Source organism: Vulpes lagopus, chromosome 2 (genome assembly GCF_018345385.1).
Source record: "Vulpes lagopus strain Blue_001 chromosome 2, ASM1834538v1, whole genome shotgun sequence".
NCBI lineage: Eukaryota > Metazoa > Chordata > Mammalia > Carnivora > Canidae > Vulpes > Vulpes lagopus.
Window position 1 is genome coordinate 132,786,269 of NC_054825.1, and position 18,295 is coordinate 132,804,563.

Consider the following 18,295-nt stretch of genomic DNA (forward strand, 5'->3'; position numbering starts at 1 on the left):
ATCATCCCAAATTCTGTACCCATTAAATAACTTGTATTTCCCTTTTCTTGCAGCCGCTCATAATCTCTAATCCCAGTGAATTTGCTTTATTCTAGATACTTTATATAAGTGGAATCACATAATATTTGTCTTTGTGTGTCTGGTTTATTTCACTTAGCATAACGTTTTCAAGTTTCATCCATGTTTTTGCATGTATCAGAATTTCTTTTTATGGCTGAGTAATAGTCCATTGTGTTTTATACACACACACACACACACACACACACACACACCATGTTTTGTTTGTTCTGTTCTGTTTATGGACACTTGTGTTGTTTCCACTATATCCCTGTTGTGAATATTGCTGCCATGAACATTAGTGTACAAGTATCTGAGTCCCTGCTTTCAGTTCTTTTGGATATATACCTAAGAGTGGAATTGCTAGATCATATTTGACTTCTGGAGAAACTGCCATACTGTTTTCCATAGCACCTGCACCATTTTCCATTCCCACCATCATTACACAAGTATTCCAGTTTCTTTCCATTGTCGCCAACATTTGTTATTTTTACTTTTTTTTTTTTTTTAGCCACAAACCTGTGTTACTTTTTTACTTACTTCCTGCTAAAACCTGTTTGGACTGTATCCACCCATCTCCCTTAGTTTTATTTTGTGATTTATATTTTCCTTTTCTTTCATTGGGCACAACAAAGATAAGATGATGTTGCATGTGTGTGTGTGTGTGTGTGTGTGTGTGTGTGTGTATGGAATATTATTCAGCCACAAAAAGAATGAAGTCTTGCCATTTGCAACAACATGGATGGAACTAGAGAATACTATGCTAAGTGAAAAAAGTCAGAGAAAGACAAACATCATATGATCTCACTCATGAGTGGAATTTAAGAAACAAAACAGAGAAACAAACAAAAAAAAGAAACTGAGAGACAAACTCTTTAACTATAGAGAAAAAACTGATTGTTACCAGAGAGGAGATTGTGGGGGGTGGGAGAGTAGATGATGGGGATTAAAGAACACACTTATCATGATAAAAAAAAATAGAATTAAATAAATGCAAAGCTTCATAAACTATAAGCAGAAAAACCACTGGATTGATGCTAAATGAATATACATTTCAATTCCCATCTAAAAACTCAGCCTAAGTATATTTATAAGATAATATGTGTATATATATATATACATATATGCAAATATATATATATATGCATGCATGAGGTGTGGAGTGAAGATAGTGTAGTAAAACAAGGGACAGGTATTAAATGTAAGAGTAAGAGCACATTTTGAACAGGTTTGGGCAGTGGGGACTAATATCCCATTTTGTATTTACTGAGTTTGAAATGGCTGTAGATATAGGCATAGATATTCAGGATGCAGCTGAACTCACAACATACATATCATTTAAGTGCTCTCTTTTTTGTGAAATTAAAAATACTAATAAGGGAACTGTAATATTTCATTTATGCTTTTATAAATTACATGGCATTGGGGATCCCTGGGTGGCTCAGCGGTTTAGTGCCTGCCTTTGGCCCAGGGCATGATCCTGGAGTCCCTGGATCGAGTCCCGCATCTGGCTCCCTGCATGGAGCCTGCTTCTCCCTCTGCCTGTGTTTCTGCCTCTCTCTCTCTCTCTCTCTGTCATGTATAAATAAATTTTTAAAAAAATCTTTAAAAAATAAAAAAAATAAATTACATGGCCTTAGTATGTTATACATTTTGTTTTTATAGATAAATTTACTGTTCAGGGTTGTATATATAAAACTATATTATTTTTATGGGCAACATAATGATTTTTTGTGGATAATTTTGCTCATTTGCAATTTTTGCATTATGAGCTGACTTTAGACCCAAAGGTTGCTATTAAAGGTGTGTCTGTGTACACTTATCTGTACCTTGGACAAAAGACTTGAACTGGAGAAAGTTTGGCAAGATAATAACATTGATTGAGAGAAAATTTAGATATCATAGTGGAGATATTTCTGTATTCATAGTGAATATACTTGTAATTGACTGTGTGTGTTTTTCTGCCTCATATTTTTGTGTCCATCTGACTTACCTCTCATTCATTCTTAAGCTGCTCAGAAGTTCTGTTCCCTTTACATTTACATGGTGCTTGCTTCTTTTCAGGGTATTGTCTGCAGTATTACCAAATATCATTACTAATTTATTATCAGCAATTTACTGGATAGAGTATTTAGTAAAAGCCATATTTATTGGACTTGATTTAAAATACATTAAATATGTTATACAAGAAAGAATTTTGAATCAGTAACTTTGGTACTTATCTGCGTAAATGTTAGGAGTAGAAATGACAAGTTTGTTATAGTGATCGATCTTTCTCTGTTCTTTTGTTTTTCCACAATGTATTAAGTGTATTGTTTTCTCCAATGTATTAATATATTAAATATTTATAAATAATTAAGTCTGTTTAAGATATGTTGAATAAGGATAGGTTAGAGGGAAAATTCCTTGGAATAAAGACGTTAATGCGGAACATAATTTCTCTTGCTCATAAGTATAAAATTGTGTCATTTATGTAGTAGAAAAAGCTAAGTCATTTGGAAAAAGAAATTGAGAAAAATGAAAGATACTCCAGTAAATAATTAATTCATATCAACTAAAAGTTACTTTAATAACATATATTTAATGAAATAATGAGAGGTTAATAAAGCCTTAAATGAGCAGACATAGTACTGTGCTATATAGTTCTGTAACTACAGTGTGTATGTACCTAGGCACTGTCAGTAGTTAGTAGCCTACAGTTGGACAATGGCAGATAAAGAACAGATACAGAAAGTTCTAGTATAGTACAGGATGGTCTTGGTCTAGAGCTGTGAATTACCATTCTTTGTTTTCATCTAATTGTTTTGAATTGTGTAAGGGTTTTGTTTAAGGAAAAAAAAAAAGAGAAAAACTTGAAGAAATTTTAGTATTATCCTGAATTTTCTCCAGTTTTATCCCTTATTTTTCAGTTACCTATAATATTAATTTCTATTATTGTACCAGGAAATTAATTTAGGAGTAGACAGTTCTGAATACATTTTCCTCCATTCTGTTTCTTTCAAAAGTAATTTCTGTCTTTTAGCAAGCCTAGAATTCATAGCTCCATAAATTCTTAGTAAATTGTTAATTATATCATTTACTTTAAAAAATTAAATCTTTTTTCTTGCTACTAGGCAAAGTATAAAGAAGTAAAGGCAAGAAATGCACAGTTACTGAAAATGCTTCAGGAAGGTGAAAGTAAGTGATTTATGTGTTTTTAGAATTAAGAGTTAACCTTAAAAATATCTGAAGATAATTTTTCAAGATACGTGAATAACTCAACAACATAAAGAATTTTCCCAGAGTGATTCAAGTTGAATTTTTGCTGATAATTTTATTATTACAAGTCATTCTTATAGCACCTTAGCATAATTATACAAGTTTCCAACTATTCAGGTAAGAGGAAGTTTGAAATTTCAATTCTTATAAAGTATTGGACTACATTTAGCAGGAAAACAATAGACCTTGCTTTAAGATTCTCTTTTTAAAAATTAGAGTAGCATGCCTGTCATCATTTTAGGTTTTCCTTCTCCCTTTCCCCCCCCAATCTTTTTTAAAAATCTCATTTATTTATTTTAAAGCGAGAGAGAGAGAATGTGTGTATACACCTGTGAACGGGAGGAAGAGCAGAGGGAGAAAGACAGGCAGACTTTGTGCTGAGCATGGAGCTGGACATGGGGCTCAATCTCACAACCCTGAGATGATGAGCTGAACTGAAACCAAGAGTTGGATGCTTAACCGACTGAACCACCCAGGCACCCCTCTCCAATTCTTTATACTTTTGTGGCCACTCTAAACTTTGGCAGTAGTTCACCAGCAGGAAGCTAAGAAAATCCATCAAAAATGATTAGAGATAATCAGATTAGTAAAGTAGATGTTGAATGAAGACCCTCCACAACATCAGTTGCATTCCTGATTATGCATGAAGCTCATGGAAAGGAAACTATAAATCATAAAAGACACATAGGAAGACCTGAATAAGAGAAAATCTTCTGAATAGACAAAATTAAGTTTAATAAACAGTTTTCTGTTAATAAGTATCAGTGATATCCCAAATAGCTCTCTTGTGAGTACTGTAGTGTTCAAGAAGTTGGGAAACTCACCTTGAAGAATAAACAAGATACCAAAATTGAAGATACTGAGAGTGGAATTGTCCAATCAAAACTTAAACTAGGGATCCCTGGGTGGCGCAGCGGTTTAGCGCCTGCCTTTGGCCCAGGGCGCGATCCTGGAGATCCGGGATCGAGTCCCACGTCGGGCTCCCGGTGCATGGAGCCTGCTTCTCCCTCTGCCTGTGTCTCTGCCTCTCTCTCTCTCTCTGTGTGACTATCATAAATAAATAAAAATTAAAAAAAAACTTAAACTATATTTAAAAAGTTACCAAAACATTATGAGTAAAACCAGGAGTCATGTTCAGTTGAACAGAATATACAGTGTTGAAATAGATTTAAACTTACTGTTTTAAAACTTCACTATCTTTTATAATTTACACAGCTTAACTATGATGAAATAGAAGTTAAAGAATAGTGGAGAAAGGCATTATTTGGACAATTAGATATGAACATTCTGAGATTAATTTAGATCTGTGCATGTTACTGAGTTCCATGTGGATTATTTAATGAACAAAAGTATAAAAATAAAATAATTATTTACAAGCTACACTTCTAAAAGAAGAAATTAGAGGTATCATTGGACATTGGATGCATGATTTTTAAATATGTAAAAACAAAGTAATATTCCTATTTTGGGAAACATTTGTGAAAAATGAGAAAGTTAGCTGATAAATGTTTTCTCTCAAAAATACATTTTAAAATGGCTACCATTAAATAACATCAGTTTCCATACTCTATACTATTAAAAAATGCAAGCAGGGGTGCCTGGCTGGCTCAGTTGGTAGAGCATGTGACTCTTGATTTTGGAATTGTGAGTTCAAGCCCCATGTTGGGTGTAGAGATTGCTTTAAAAAAAATCCAAATAAAAGAATTTTATATAGAACCATTACATGAAAAATGCAGTATGTTAGAGCATATATACTCTTAACATTTATGAGTGAAAATAGCTCCATTATAACGTAACACATGTTCCTAAAAATCACCAATTTCTGCAAAAGCACAATTGAAACCACGAAGATTATGGGGAAATGGGGTTAGGAGGATGCAACACTTAAAAATACCATCACAGACACATTAAAAAAAAGTTGGGAACCTAATAAAGCAGTAGCACAGTTTCATACATGTTAAAATGGTTGAACACAAATACTGTAATAAATATGGTACTTCATCTAAAAGACAGCCTTAAGTTTGCTTGTGGAAGTAGGCTTTAGAGGGTCTACAGGTTGTGTGTTACTGTGAAGTAATGGAAGGATGGAAAGTTGGTGTGGTTCCTAACTGTGAACAGAGAGATAGCTGGTAGATATTTGAGGTAAGTGCATAAGTCCTGTTTTCTGTGTTTGTGAAATTATGCTCAAGCAAATGCAAAATTCGTGTTATGTTCAACTTTTCCTGTAAAACAGTAATCTCAAATTCATGTTTTCAAAACAAGCATGTTTTTGGAAAACGGACTATAATTGAAATGTTACATAATTACTAAAAATCACTAGTTCTCAGTAGGTGTGCCTAATTCTGGGGAGGAGGATGTAAAAGTTCCCAACTTGAATCTTGAGAGACTATGATTTGATTCTTAACTCAGTGTCTCACCTTACTGCATTAAACTATGAAAGATAAATTTGAATTACTGTGTTCTATTGCTAGAGCTGTGATGATATCATTACTCATATTTTTTATCTTTTCCTCCTTCACTAAATTTATTACAATTTTATCTCTTCAGTCTCTCCTACTTTGTTTTCAAAGTTGAGGAGTTAGTTTTTCATGCATTAGCCATTTACCATGGGTTAAAGTTGTTAACCATGTGGAGATTTTTAAACCTTAGGAGACCTAGGGGCTGAAATGTAGATAGATCTCTTGCTTCCCCAGAGGGAAAACCTCTAGACAAAGGAACAGTTCTAAAAGACCACAGGTGTATATAATCTTTTATGATCATATGAGCTACATTTATTTGACAGTGCTTTTTTGGTATGAACAGTCAGATAAAAATCCTTTTTGTAGACCTTACAGTACTGCTCACCCTGACAATATAACAAAACATTCTGCATTGTTTTTAAAACCTTCCTTTAGATTTGCCAAGGTAGGGGTGCCTGGGTGGCTCCATTGGTTAAGCATCTACCTTTGTCTCAGATCAAGATCTCAGGGTCCTAGGGTTGAGCTCAGCGGGGAGTCTACTTCTCCTCACTTTCCCTCTGTGTGCCTGTGCGCTTTCTCTCCCTCTCTCAAGTAAATAAAAATATTTTTAAAAAAGAATTAGTCAAAGTATTGGTTTATCCCAATGAGAAATTATATCCTCGTCCTCATTAGAATAGCTGGAAAAAATTTATCTTTCAAAGTATCTATACAATTAATATTTTAACGCCACAGAAAATGTAAAATTTCCAAGAAAAACTGCTGTAGTAATAATCAGAATTTACCAGTGAAAAAATAAGAGTTATATAGAATTAAGAAACACATTCATTCAGTATAAGGATAATTAATCTGCCCGAATGCACTGCTATCTTGGTTCACTAAAATATTGTTCGAGTATTTGAGTGATTGGAAAGATTATACTGCTGTTTTTCCTTTCTTGTCAGTGAAAGATAAAGCAGAAATACTTCTGCAAGTTGATGAATCACAGAGTATCAAGAATGAGCTAACTATACAGGTAAGAAAAACTAGAATATGCAGGACTGGTTTTCTTAAGGTATTATTCTCTGGTCCTAAAACATGAAACTTGATTAAACAAAAATATAGCTCATCAACACTGTGATAAAGTGAAATAAATTATACATCATTATTATCATGTAATTGCAAATGAATGAAAAGTCTGTTAACTGTGCTGAGGGAGGTAGATATGTCCTGAAGAGTAAGGGAAGATAAAATTGTATTTCAGTTGATGCAGACTATGAATATAAAAATAGGAAGGACAGATAGAACTTATCCTATTCAGGGACTTGACTTTCTTCTTCCCATCCTTACTCTGCGTTTTATCTGTCTTTAATATACAACTGAGTAAAATGCCTAACTGAAGTTGTGTGTGTGCTTAGCTGGGGGGGTGGGAAGGTGGTTCTTCTCTGATGCCTATTCATCTAGTAGTCACATTCATCATTCTGAGTAAGTGTTAAGAATTAAAAATATTTTTGCCTGAAGAGACAAAGTCTTTTTTAAATCGAATGTTTGGTTTTAGGTGACTTCACTTCATGCTGCATTAGAACAAGAAAGATCTAAAGTGAAAGTATTACAAGCAGAACTAGCCAAATACCAGGTATGCTTTTATAATTTTGAAAGTGTTCTCCTCACAAATAATACATTTCGGAATCGATACTATGTGAGAATAAAGCACTATTTTCTTCAGTCCAAATCTATTCACCAAACATATAATTTTGTTATTGGTCATATAATTTACACTTTAGAAAATGTTAGGGTTATTCTAAATATTGGTACATACAGCAATAACTAAAGTAAAATCCTTGGTACATGATGTGGCATATGTGCCAGTGAATCATATCGAGGGAAGGTACATAATAGCATTTGTCCTAGTATATAAATTTGATCACTTGGGCACAGCAGTTTCTCCCAGATATCTCCATTGTAAAGATATATTTTCCTCTTTATAATTAATAAATAATGTGAAGTGATACTTTGAGATTGTGTGAATGTTCTTTTCTTTTTACCCAATGGTTTTAGCATCCATTGATGATATTTGTATCGGTTATTATTTTGGTGGTTGCAAAATAGTGATTTTTCTAATTCTATTATTTCTTCTGCATTTACAAGCTGGCATTCAGCATTTTTTTCTGGACGAAGCAGTAAAAAAAAATCAATTCTTTGTTTCAATATATGTGTTTATGTATATGTGTGTACACACACACACACACATATATTTGTATGTATGTATGTGTGTCTAAGTCATGATATAAAATGTGTTAATTAATGTCGGGGGTCAGAGTAAAAAACAATTTGAAAGCTACTACCACTGGTCTGAAGAACATAGAAGTTGTAACAGCCCCAGGTTTGACCTCATCAGTCTAAGAAGGAGAATTCTCTTTGCCTGGGAGACTTTGAAAAGGATTCTTGAATTTTGTGGAGGGTAATTTTTTGTTTGTTTGTTTTTGTTTTTAATCTTGTTGAAAAACAAGGTAAGAGTTCTAAGCTGTGTAACACTGGTACTTATGCATAGTGGGTATCTACTTTGTAGGAAAGTTTTTTTAGTAAATGTATTCATATTTTCCTGCTACAGGAAAAAAGTTTTGATTTTAACGTATGGCATTACACATCTCAGGTCCCATAAGAGTATATGAATCTGTGCAAAACTTTTATTTGGTAGGAATGAATAATGGCATTCTTATACTTGATTTTTTTATAAAAAAGCTTTATGTAGAAATGTTTGTAACCACCAAGAGGGATATCAGAAGAAGGATGAAAGCAGCGAAGAGTAGCTGCCAACACTAGTAAATGGGTCTGGATGCCACATGCCCCTTGATAGAACCACCACTTTAAGAAATGTACTTCAACAGACAAATACTAGTTCCCAAACTTGTCTTGATCACAAAAGTGACCAAGAATCACTTGGGAATTTTTTGAGTTACAGATTGTTCAGCCCACTTCTGGTGATCATAAATAGATCCAGGGCAAAGTCTCAACATCAGAATTTTAAAAATATTACCACTTAGGTGATTCTGTTGATCAACTAAGTTTGGGTATCATTGCCATATAAAATGGCATGAGAAACTATAAAATTTTTTTTAAAATGGATTTTTATAAAAATGGATGAGAAACTATAAAATTACATCAAACCATTATTTATGGTTAAAATGGGAAGTAGAATAGTTAAGATTATTTTAATTTTATTTTTTGTACCTTTGTATTTTCTGTATTTCTACAATAAGCATTTGCTTTTTAAATCAGAGTCAGGCAGAAAATGTTTTGTTAAAAGTAATAAATGTAAAAATACTTATCTTTTAAGCTCCTACCTCTTTCCTTGGCTCAAATCAAATACCATAGATGGAGTTTCATTTGGAGCAAATTAAATAGAGATTCATATATGTATGTCACTGAGCAATATGAAAAGTATACCCTGCTTTTCAACCCACTGATGAACAAAATCAGGTTTCTAATGCCATCTAATATAAACAAGACTAACTTGAATTAGAAATAGAATTATTCTAAAAGGTAATGAACTGAATTAGCAAATTTGCCGATTATATGAAGTAAATTGTTTTAGTATTGATCGAAAATTATATTTTTAAAAATAGGGAACAGTCCAAATGAGCTCTAAAAAAATAAAATATTGATAATCTTACTAACTCTAAATTAATACAACCTGCTTTAACCATTTGTAAAAAAAAGAAATAATAGCCATGTAAAAATAATTTAGGGGTATGCACATTCAAATTTGTAACAAACTAAAAAAAATTGCTTCTTCTTCATATTAAAAAATACTTTTGGTCTCATTTATTCTTAAAATGAAAATGCCCCCAAAATGGTACTTCCTAAATAATTTGCCTTATTTTTCTTTACAGGGTGGCAGAAAAGGGAAAAGAAACTCTGAATCCGACCAGTGTAGGTGATTCCATTAGCCTATGAGGTCAACACAAAAATTAAAACTTTCAGGGTTTTGCAAAAATGTATATATTTAATGCTGTGCAACTGCTAAACTATGCAGTTTTTGTTGGAGAAACTTAAAATGATGAGCTCACTAACAGTCTATAATTTTATGTCCTTTTGGCTTAAAGTGGAAAGAAGAAAAATAGAATTCCAGCAGAACTCAATGATTATTGTTTACTATCCATACTTCTTATCACTTTAGTTTTTCATCAGTCAATAAAATTAATTTACTCTTCCATTAATATGTTTGATTTTTTAAAATTTCATTAGCAGTGTGAAAGTATGATTAATTAATTGGATTGTTTACATACAGTGAATATTTACTCAGCACTTTCTGCATGCTAAACCCTACAGGACCTGCAAAATGAATGAAAACTGGTGGATACCCTCAAGTAGCTTACGCTCAGAGGACTTAGAAGTGGAGGTGTAAAGATAACAGCAAAAATAATTGCCATACATATTAGAGTGTGATAGCATATTGTTTGGAAATTGAGAAAACTTTCATGAAATAGTTTTTGGAAGGTAGATACCTCTGCTGTAAATTTGTTGAAAGGCAGCAAAATCTGTGCTAAAACACTTGATTAAAGAATATTTTGTCTTGAGGACAGAAACATGACACACTGAGAAAAAGTGTTGAAGTAGGAGGAATGAATGAGAAATTTTTCATTGGTTTTATCAATTGCTAAAATAATTAGTAGTATATGGGATTGATTTTGTTTTTAGGGTAGTCAGTGAAATATACCTATGATTCATTAAAATACAGAGGGTATTTTGTTTTTACAACAAAAATGAATACATAAATACTGATCTTGGCCTCTAAACCAGCATTATATGAAAAATTCTATTTCATGTAAATGTTTGAAGAAAAAATACTTAAAGTCATCATTGCTTTTATGTCTGGGTTATTCCATGAGATTACATGAACCTTGCAAAAAAAATTGTGACTTATTTTTCCCCACATTCCTGACGCATATAGTCCTTTGTGTGGCACAGGATAGATACTGAAAAATTATTTAGTAAAATGATAAAGCTGTTTTAGATAGTTTCCCCTAATTTTACCTTTAAGAATAGGTGCCATCAGAACCTAATTAATTCATTAAATATATATGATAATATTCCATGATGCCACATTTTTCAATTCAGTGATGAACAAAATCAAATTTCTAATGTTGTCCTATATGAACAACCTAGACAGAACTTGAATAGTTTGTGATAACTGAATTACCCATGTAGTTTTTATGAAGTACCAAAGCACACTGTATCATCATCTGCTTTTGATTATCTACCTGCACATTATCCATTTAGTACATTATCTAGCATCTAGCACAGTGCCTGGCACATGGTAGATGCTAAACAGATATGCCATTTTCTAATGGTGTATATTGATTTAAATCACCTGGGCACCTTGATCATCCTCTTTTGAGTTGGGTATTCTCTGGAGTACTGTATTCATAGCTCTGTTTTCCTCCCTGAATTATTTTTCCTTGACTGATATATCCACTTCTATTGTTTATCATGTTTAGGCTGATACTTTCATTTCATCACGGGAAGCTTTATCTAGTAATAGAGAGGAAAGACAAACAGTGGTCAAATGGTGGTTTTCCTTTAAATTGATTTCTCGGGCATTCTCTTTTAATAAATTTTTTTTTATAATAAATTTATTTTTTATTGGTGTTCAATTTGCCAACATACAGAATAACACCCAGTGCTCATCCCATCAAGTGCCCTCCTCAGTGGAGCACCCATTCACCCCCACCCCCCGCCCTCCTCCCCTTCCACCACCCCTAGTTCATTTCCCAGAGTTAGGAGTCTTTATGTTCTGTCTCCCTTTCTGACTTTTCCCACACATTTCCTCTCCCTTCCCTTCTATTCCCTTTCACTATTATTTATATTCCCCAAATGAATGAGAACATATGTTTGTCCTTCTCCGATTGACTTATTTCACTCAGCATAATACCCTCCAGTTCCATCCACGTAGAAGCAAATGGTGGGTATTTGTTATTTAGAAAATGTATCTTCCATTTTAGAGGGGTATCTTAGATAATTTAAATATGTCAAACTCCATTAATAAGGTCTTACTTAAAGTATGAATGATTATGGCAATATAGCTGGCTAATTAAATTCAAATATTTTTGACATCTGTGGGATTTTTGAAATTTTCTGTAATATGTAAGTAAAGCCAGAGGAACTAGAGTATTTGAAGTCCCTTCTCTATTACATATTAGTTATATTTGTTGTATGACCTTATAGTTATATTAGTTATATGACCTTCGCTCCTAGTAAATATTCAATAAATGATTGAACAGAGTAAAATTGGGTATCAAATGAGAACAGCTAGGGAAAGTAATGGGTTTTTAAAAACTATATAAGATTCAATCTCTTCCATCAAATTATTTTCAGTCTAATAGGAATAAAAGAGCATAGCACATAAGTAACTTGAATTCAACATAGTGGATTCCATAAGGAAAGTATATTGTTAGGAAAGTCAGACGTTACTTATAAAAAAAGTAATATTCTTTAACTGCTTCCTGAAGGACAGGCAGCTTTTAGGGGTATAGGTCATATAATAAAAATAAAATTTTTAAAAAGTGGAAAAAGCGGAAAAGAATGAATGTGTTTAGGGAACAGAAAGATAAAGTGTTGGGGAAAGAGATTGCCTTCATTTTACCTGGAGTACAGAACAGTAATAAGACAACCAGAGAGGTGGTTTGGGATAGCTATCATTCATCTTAAATTTCAGATTAAGAAGTCTATACATAATCTGGTAGGCATGGGAAAGTTGATAGACAAAGGACTGATGGAATCCAAATTGCCATTTAAGAAGATTAAAATGACAGTGCTGTGATAGCAAATTAGAGAAGAAATGAATTTGGAAGACAGTGTCAAGGAAGCTTCTATAATAGAAATGGGGGGTAAAGAGGATCTGAACTAGAGAGGTAGTAGTAGGATTCAGAAAATGGAGTAAAAAACGTTTCCAGGGAGGAATCTAGCAAACTTGTGTAGAGTGAAAAAATGAACAAGGGTGTCAGAGATGAAAACAAGATCTCATACCTAATTGAGAGTGAGAATGATACTGCCATTAGCAGAGTCTGCTGATGGAGAAATGAATGCAGGGCAACAGACAGAATGGGCTTTGACTTGTTAAATTGGATATGCCCACAGAGCATCTAAAAGTCGAGTCCATTAAGTTAGGATTACAGTTCTGGTCCTTTGAGGAAAAGCTAGAGTTAACAGTATAAATTGTAATTCATACAGTTAAGTTGTATAAATAGCTGACACACTCAAAGGAAAATGTTTTTGAAGAGTGGTATTGCTGAGGACAGACTTTGGGAATGGTAGGAAACAGTAGTCAGGAAGGTAGGAGGCGTGGTTATGAATGTTGTGGTAGAGAAGTCTCAGGTTATAAGCCCAAGGAAAAACTATAGGACAGCTAAAGGACCCATTGATGACCTTCAGAATAGCTTTCTCAGTGTCACAGAGCAAGGCATTGAGGAAAAAGTTAAACTCTTTAACACTTTTGGCAATTAAAGGGGCTCCATGGGACGCCTGGGTGGCTCAGTGGTTTAGCGCCTGCCTTTGGCCCAGGGCGTGATCCTGGAGACCAGGGATCAAGTCCCACGTCAGGCTCCCTGCATGGAGCCTGCTTCTCTCTCTCTGCCTGTGTCTCTGCCTCTCTCTTTGTATCTCTCATGAATAAATAAATAAAATATTTTAAAAAGGGGGAGGGGACTCCAATGTACCTTGAAGGGGCCACAGGATTGAATGAGGATTGGCTTGTTTTTATGTGGGACTGAGGAAGCCTTTCCAGTGTTCATGAACACAAAAGAGATTGGTGGTGGGGTGAGGAATGGTCTTGTGAGCCCACCAACCAGGTGTTTTCTTGCCATTACACAATCTGGTTGCCTTATCAACCCTCTGTAATTTGTAGTTTAATTCTAAGCTGTTCTCTGTTAGTGAAATTATATAACCCTTTCCACTATAACAATTTAAGAGTGAGCAGAATTGAAGGACTTAAAAAAGAAGCACAAGATGATTTAATGAAACAGACATTAATAAACTTCATTGGCTTAGCTTTTATACACTATGGGAATGAAAACTTGCTGAAGCAACAAGCAAGATGGTAAGTGAAAGTCTAGATTCTCCAGAATCTGTCATTGAGGAGTTTTCTGGGGGTAAATTTTTAATTGAATTCTAAGTTACCTAACATGAATGCCCACTGCTAGTGGGGTGGTTATGAAGTGGATGCCCATATATGTACTACTAGCAATCTTGTGCTTTGGTTTTTGCCTTTAGGAAAAGCACTATGGTGATTTTTCAAGAGCCAGAAAAATATACCCACTAATTACCAATATTGGATAATTTACCCTTAGAAAATAATTTGAGAGGAGAATAAGTTTTAGAAAGTCTATACAGGTGTAACAGTATGTGTAGTAGGGAGCCATGGAGGAACCCAAATGTCCAACCTCAACCCAACCCAGGGTCCAACTTGAATGACTAAATCATATAACACATCAATGGGAATTGTTATTGTTATTATGCAGCCTTTAAAAAGGTATAATTAGGATGACTGTAAAAACATGGACTATGTTGAACAAAGTTTAAATATAAAAACAAAATAAAAACTTGTACAGTGATTATAGCTGTGTGAAAATATATGTGCACAAGGACAAACTGAAAAGTAGTAATTCTGAAATAAAACTGCTTATGTAGGGATAGGGGGATTATAGGGAATATTGGGTTAATTGTTTTTTCCTCAAAAAATTTAATGTACTTTTTTTGTGTGTGATTAAGAAAAAGGGAAAACACTACTACTTGTTAAGTAATTTGCTGCTATGGGAGTAGGTGTTAACTTACCCATTTTATTGACATGTTCGATTGAATTATGTTGATTATTAGGAGACATCTCCTGGATGTGGAAGTTTTATTTTGCTTTTCAGTCCAGAACGCTTCATTATAATAAAACATGTGCAGAGAAGATAGCATTGTGAATCATATGACTATATGGCTGCAAGAAAACCTGTAAAATTTAATTAACCAGCTTGATGCTTCCCTTGTTTTACTTCCCATTTAAAAAATTTCAGAAGTTTTTTTTTTTTTTTTTTTTTTTTAATTTCAGAAGTTTTACTGCCATTAACCATGTCTTATGTTCTGGAGACATTTTCAATATTAACTTTTTTGATATTTATATTACAAAATAAGATGTGAATTATTTTATAAAAAATACAGTATGCTCCTCATTGTGAATTTGTTAAGGAAGCGATAATTTTCTTCTCCATACCTCAATATATATAGTGAGTACTGATTGTATCATCTTGTATAAAATTAGTTTTTTAAAACACAACTTTATTGAGATATAATTCACATAAAACTGCACATAATAAATGGGATAAGCGAACCAAACATGCTTTTAATATTTGTTAAGATTTGCCTTAGGCACCAGTATATGAACTACCTAAGAAGTGTTATGTGTGGGCTTAAAAAGAACATGTATTCTGTAGTTGTTGGCTGCCGTATGTATCCTCTATGTGCCCAATTAGATTGAGGTTCTTGAAATCTAATGTATCCTTAATGATTCTGCCCTCTATTCTGTCCATTACTGAGAGAAATGTTAAAATCTTGACTGTGATAGTGGATTTGTCTATTTTTCTTTATTTTTGCCAGTTCTGCTCTTGAGGTACATACAAATTTGAGTTTTTCCTATCTTCCAGGTGATTTTAGTTTTACAAAGTGACTCACTTTTATTTTAAAAGTGTCTCATCCAATATTATGATAGCTAAACTAGTTTCCTTGCACTTAGTGTATCTGCAGGTATATTTGGTACCAATCTTTCAGTGTCCTTATATTTTATTTATCTTAAAACATACATTTATTTATTTATTAAAGATTTTATTTATTTATTCATGAGAGACAGAGAGAGAGAGAGGGATGCAGAGATAGGCAGAGGGAGAAGCAGGCTCCTTGCAGGAAGCCCAATGAGAGACTCGATCCTGGGAATCTGGGATCACAACCTGAGCCAAAGGCAGACACTCAACCGCTAAGCGACCCAGGTCCCAGTGTCCTTATATTTAAAATAACTCTCTTCTGAACAGTATTTTACACCTTTTAAAATCCCAGTCTGACAAAGTTTCTATATTTATGCTTACCTCTTTTCCTCATTTTCTTTGAGTAATTAACTTGGTGGCCTCCTCCTTTGTCAGGCCTTCAATGCTCTTAAGAAATTATTCCACATTTTAGCTTTTTTAAACTGGAGAGTTTGTCTGAACAAGGTTGTTTGTCATATCCCTGGAAAAGAAGGAACTAAAAATTCTGTTTTTCCCTTTAATGGATCTATACCCACCACTTTATTGTACAAAGTTTTATTGCAGAGACTGGGTTGTCATTTTGAAATAACTGTTTCAGGGCCCTATCATGAAGCTAGCTATTGCTGGAGGAAAACAGCTGACAATTAGAGTTTTAGTTACTCTTTTGAGCCAATAATTTTAATCTTACCAGATATAACATGTATGTCTAGTTCCCCTATCAGTAACACCTGTGTATAATAAGAAATAATACATTAAGGTACCCTTTTTGGTCTCTATAATGGAAAATGCTAGTCATACTATTAACATCTAGACTTATTAGCAAAGTAATTGGTCAGGTCTTTTATTTCTAAACATCATCAGCCTTTTGTGCTTATAAGATCGCAAACGGTTATTGTGGTATTATAATGAATCAGTTCTCCAGATGATTTAAAAACGGCAGCCAGCCAGGTTCAAAACCACTGTGCTAAAAGGCAAAAACAAATTCAGGGAAAGAGTGTGTGTGCATGTACCTGTGTGTATGAAATTCATCACACACAAATATTCTGAACTGCCATTTCCTCTAATTTGACCGTGAATTATTTGACCTGCCTTCTTTCAAGAAGTGGCATTTATGGTTCCTTCTCTTGAATCTGAATGGGTTCTGTGGCTGTTTTTAGCCAATAGAATATGTATGGCAAAAGTGACACTATACCTGTTCTTAAACCTGGGCCTAAGACACTAGGAACTTCCACATCTACTTAGCTCTTGGAGTGCTCCCTGTATGGAAAGCCAGCTACCATGTGTAACTATTTTGAGACCTCTTCTATAAAAAATTCAAATCACGTGGAAGACCACCTATACTCTGGTTGATGACCACAGCCTAGCCAACAGCCAGTAGCAATGGTAGGCCACGTGACTAGCCATTTTTTGGCCATCTCTCCCAGTCAAGTCTCCATTATGACCCCAGCCTGAGTTGCATTTGCCTGCAACTGCCTGAGAGGTGTCAAGTGAGAACTGTCCAGATAGCCCACAGCACAGTGAGAGATAATAACAAATTGTTGATTTAAGGTACTAAGTTTGAGAATAGTTTGTTATGTGCCAATAAATAACCAAAGCAAAATTTGTTACTTTGAAGAACGGTAATATTGTACTAAAACTCAGTACATATGATAATGGTGTTGGCACCAGGTGGTAGACAAAAGGTGGAAAGACCCTAAGGAGCTTATTAATGAGTGCAAAAGGGACTTGAGACTTCTGGTAGAAGCTTATAAGACAGGGAGACAAAGGTTATTGGAAGCTGGAGAAAAGGGGGCCTTCTTGTTTTGAAATGACAGATTGGCAACATTGCCTATAGTAGGAAGGAAAATAGAAAATCTCACGAAGGTAAGTCTGGCTGGGAAGGTTTTTCGACAATATGGAGAGTTGCAATGACTTGTGCTGCAATACAGGAAGAAATGAACTAAAGGAACACGTTCTTCAGCAGATTTTTTTTTAAAGGTTTTCTTATTTATTTGACAGCACAAGCAGGCAGAGCTGCAAGCAGAGGCAGTGGAAGAAGGAGGCTCCTGATGTGGGGCTCCATCCTAAGACATCCTAAGATTATGACCTAGCCAAAGGCAGAGGCTTAACCAACTGAGCCACCCAGGCACTCTCTTGAGCACAATTTAAAGAAAACATAAAGGAACCAGGAATTGTTGGATTCAAAAATAAAAAAACTCAGGCTTTCTCTGCCAGAGATTTTCAAAATAATAAATGGCTTCAGGGCAAAGATCAAATCCAGAGGAATAACAATAAAAGATCTCAAGATAAAGATCTCAAAGGTATACTTGTTTAAGACCCTAGGTTAAGATTTCAAAGACTTAGGGAGTCCCTGGCAGAGCTATAAGAAGAATCCTATGGGCATTATGCTACAGCCTTATGGGCAGCACAGAGTAGAGAATTTTTTCTCTGAAATAAATACAGGTATGTTTTTTGTCTAATGAAGCTGATTACAAGAAATGCAAAAAAAATTTATAGGCACTGTACCAGCTTGAACTGGAAGGGATAAGAACTTTGGATCATCAAACTTCTGGCAGGAAGCAGTCTGAGGAAGCTACCCAGATGTAAATAAGGGCTATTTTTTTAAGAAAAAAGGGTGACTCAGAGAGGAGCCAAGAACAGAGCTGAATTAGGCCCTAATCAAGAGATTGGCAATGTGTGCCTTGTTAGAGTTCAGATTTGCTAAGTAGGCCAGTAACAACACGTTGAGTTTCTCATAATTTTCTCCTTTCTCAGTAGGAGTGTCTG

General features: G+C 34.3%; 1 protein-coding gene across 4 annotated transcripts in view; it reads left to right on the forward strand.

Moving 5' to 3' along the window:
• The window catches only part of GKAP1 (G kinase anchoring protein 1), a 70,611-nt gene extending 60,641 nt beyond the window's left edge, over positions 1-9,970 (forward strand). For all 4 annotated transcript variants that reach the window (XM_041745106.1, XM_041745105.1, XM_041745107.1 and 1 more), the window contains 4 exons: positions 3,171-3,234; positions 6,716-6,786; positions 7,309-7,386; positions 9,644-9,970. In XM_041745106.1, coding sequence (XP_041601040.1) covers positions 3,171-3,234; positions 6,716-6,786; positions 7,309-7,386; positions 9,644-9,691 — 261 coding nt within the window. In that variant the 3' untranslated portion in view covers positions 9,692-9,970. The remainder of the gene's footprint in view (positions 1-3,170; positions 3,235-6,715; positions 6,787-7,308; positions 7,387-9,643) is intronic.
• The last annotated feature ends 8,325 nt before the right edge of the window (positions 9,971-18,295 follow it).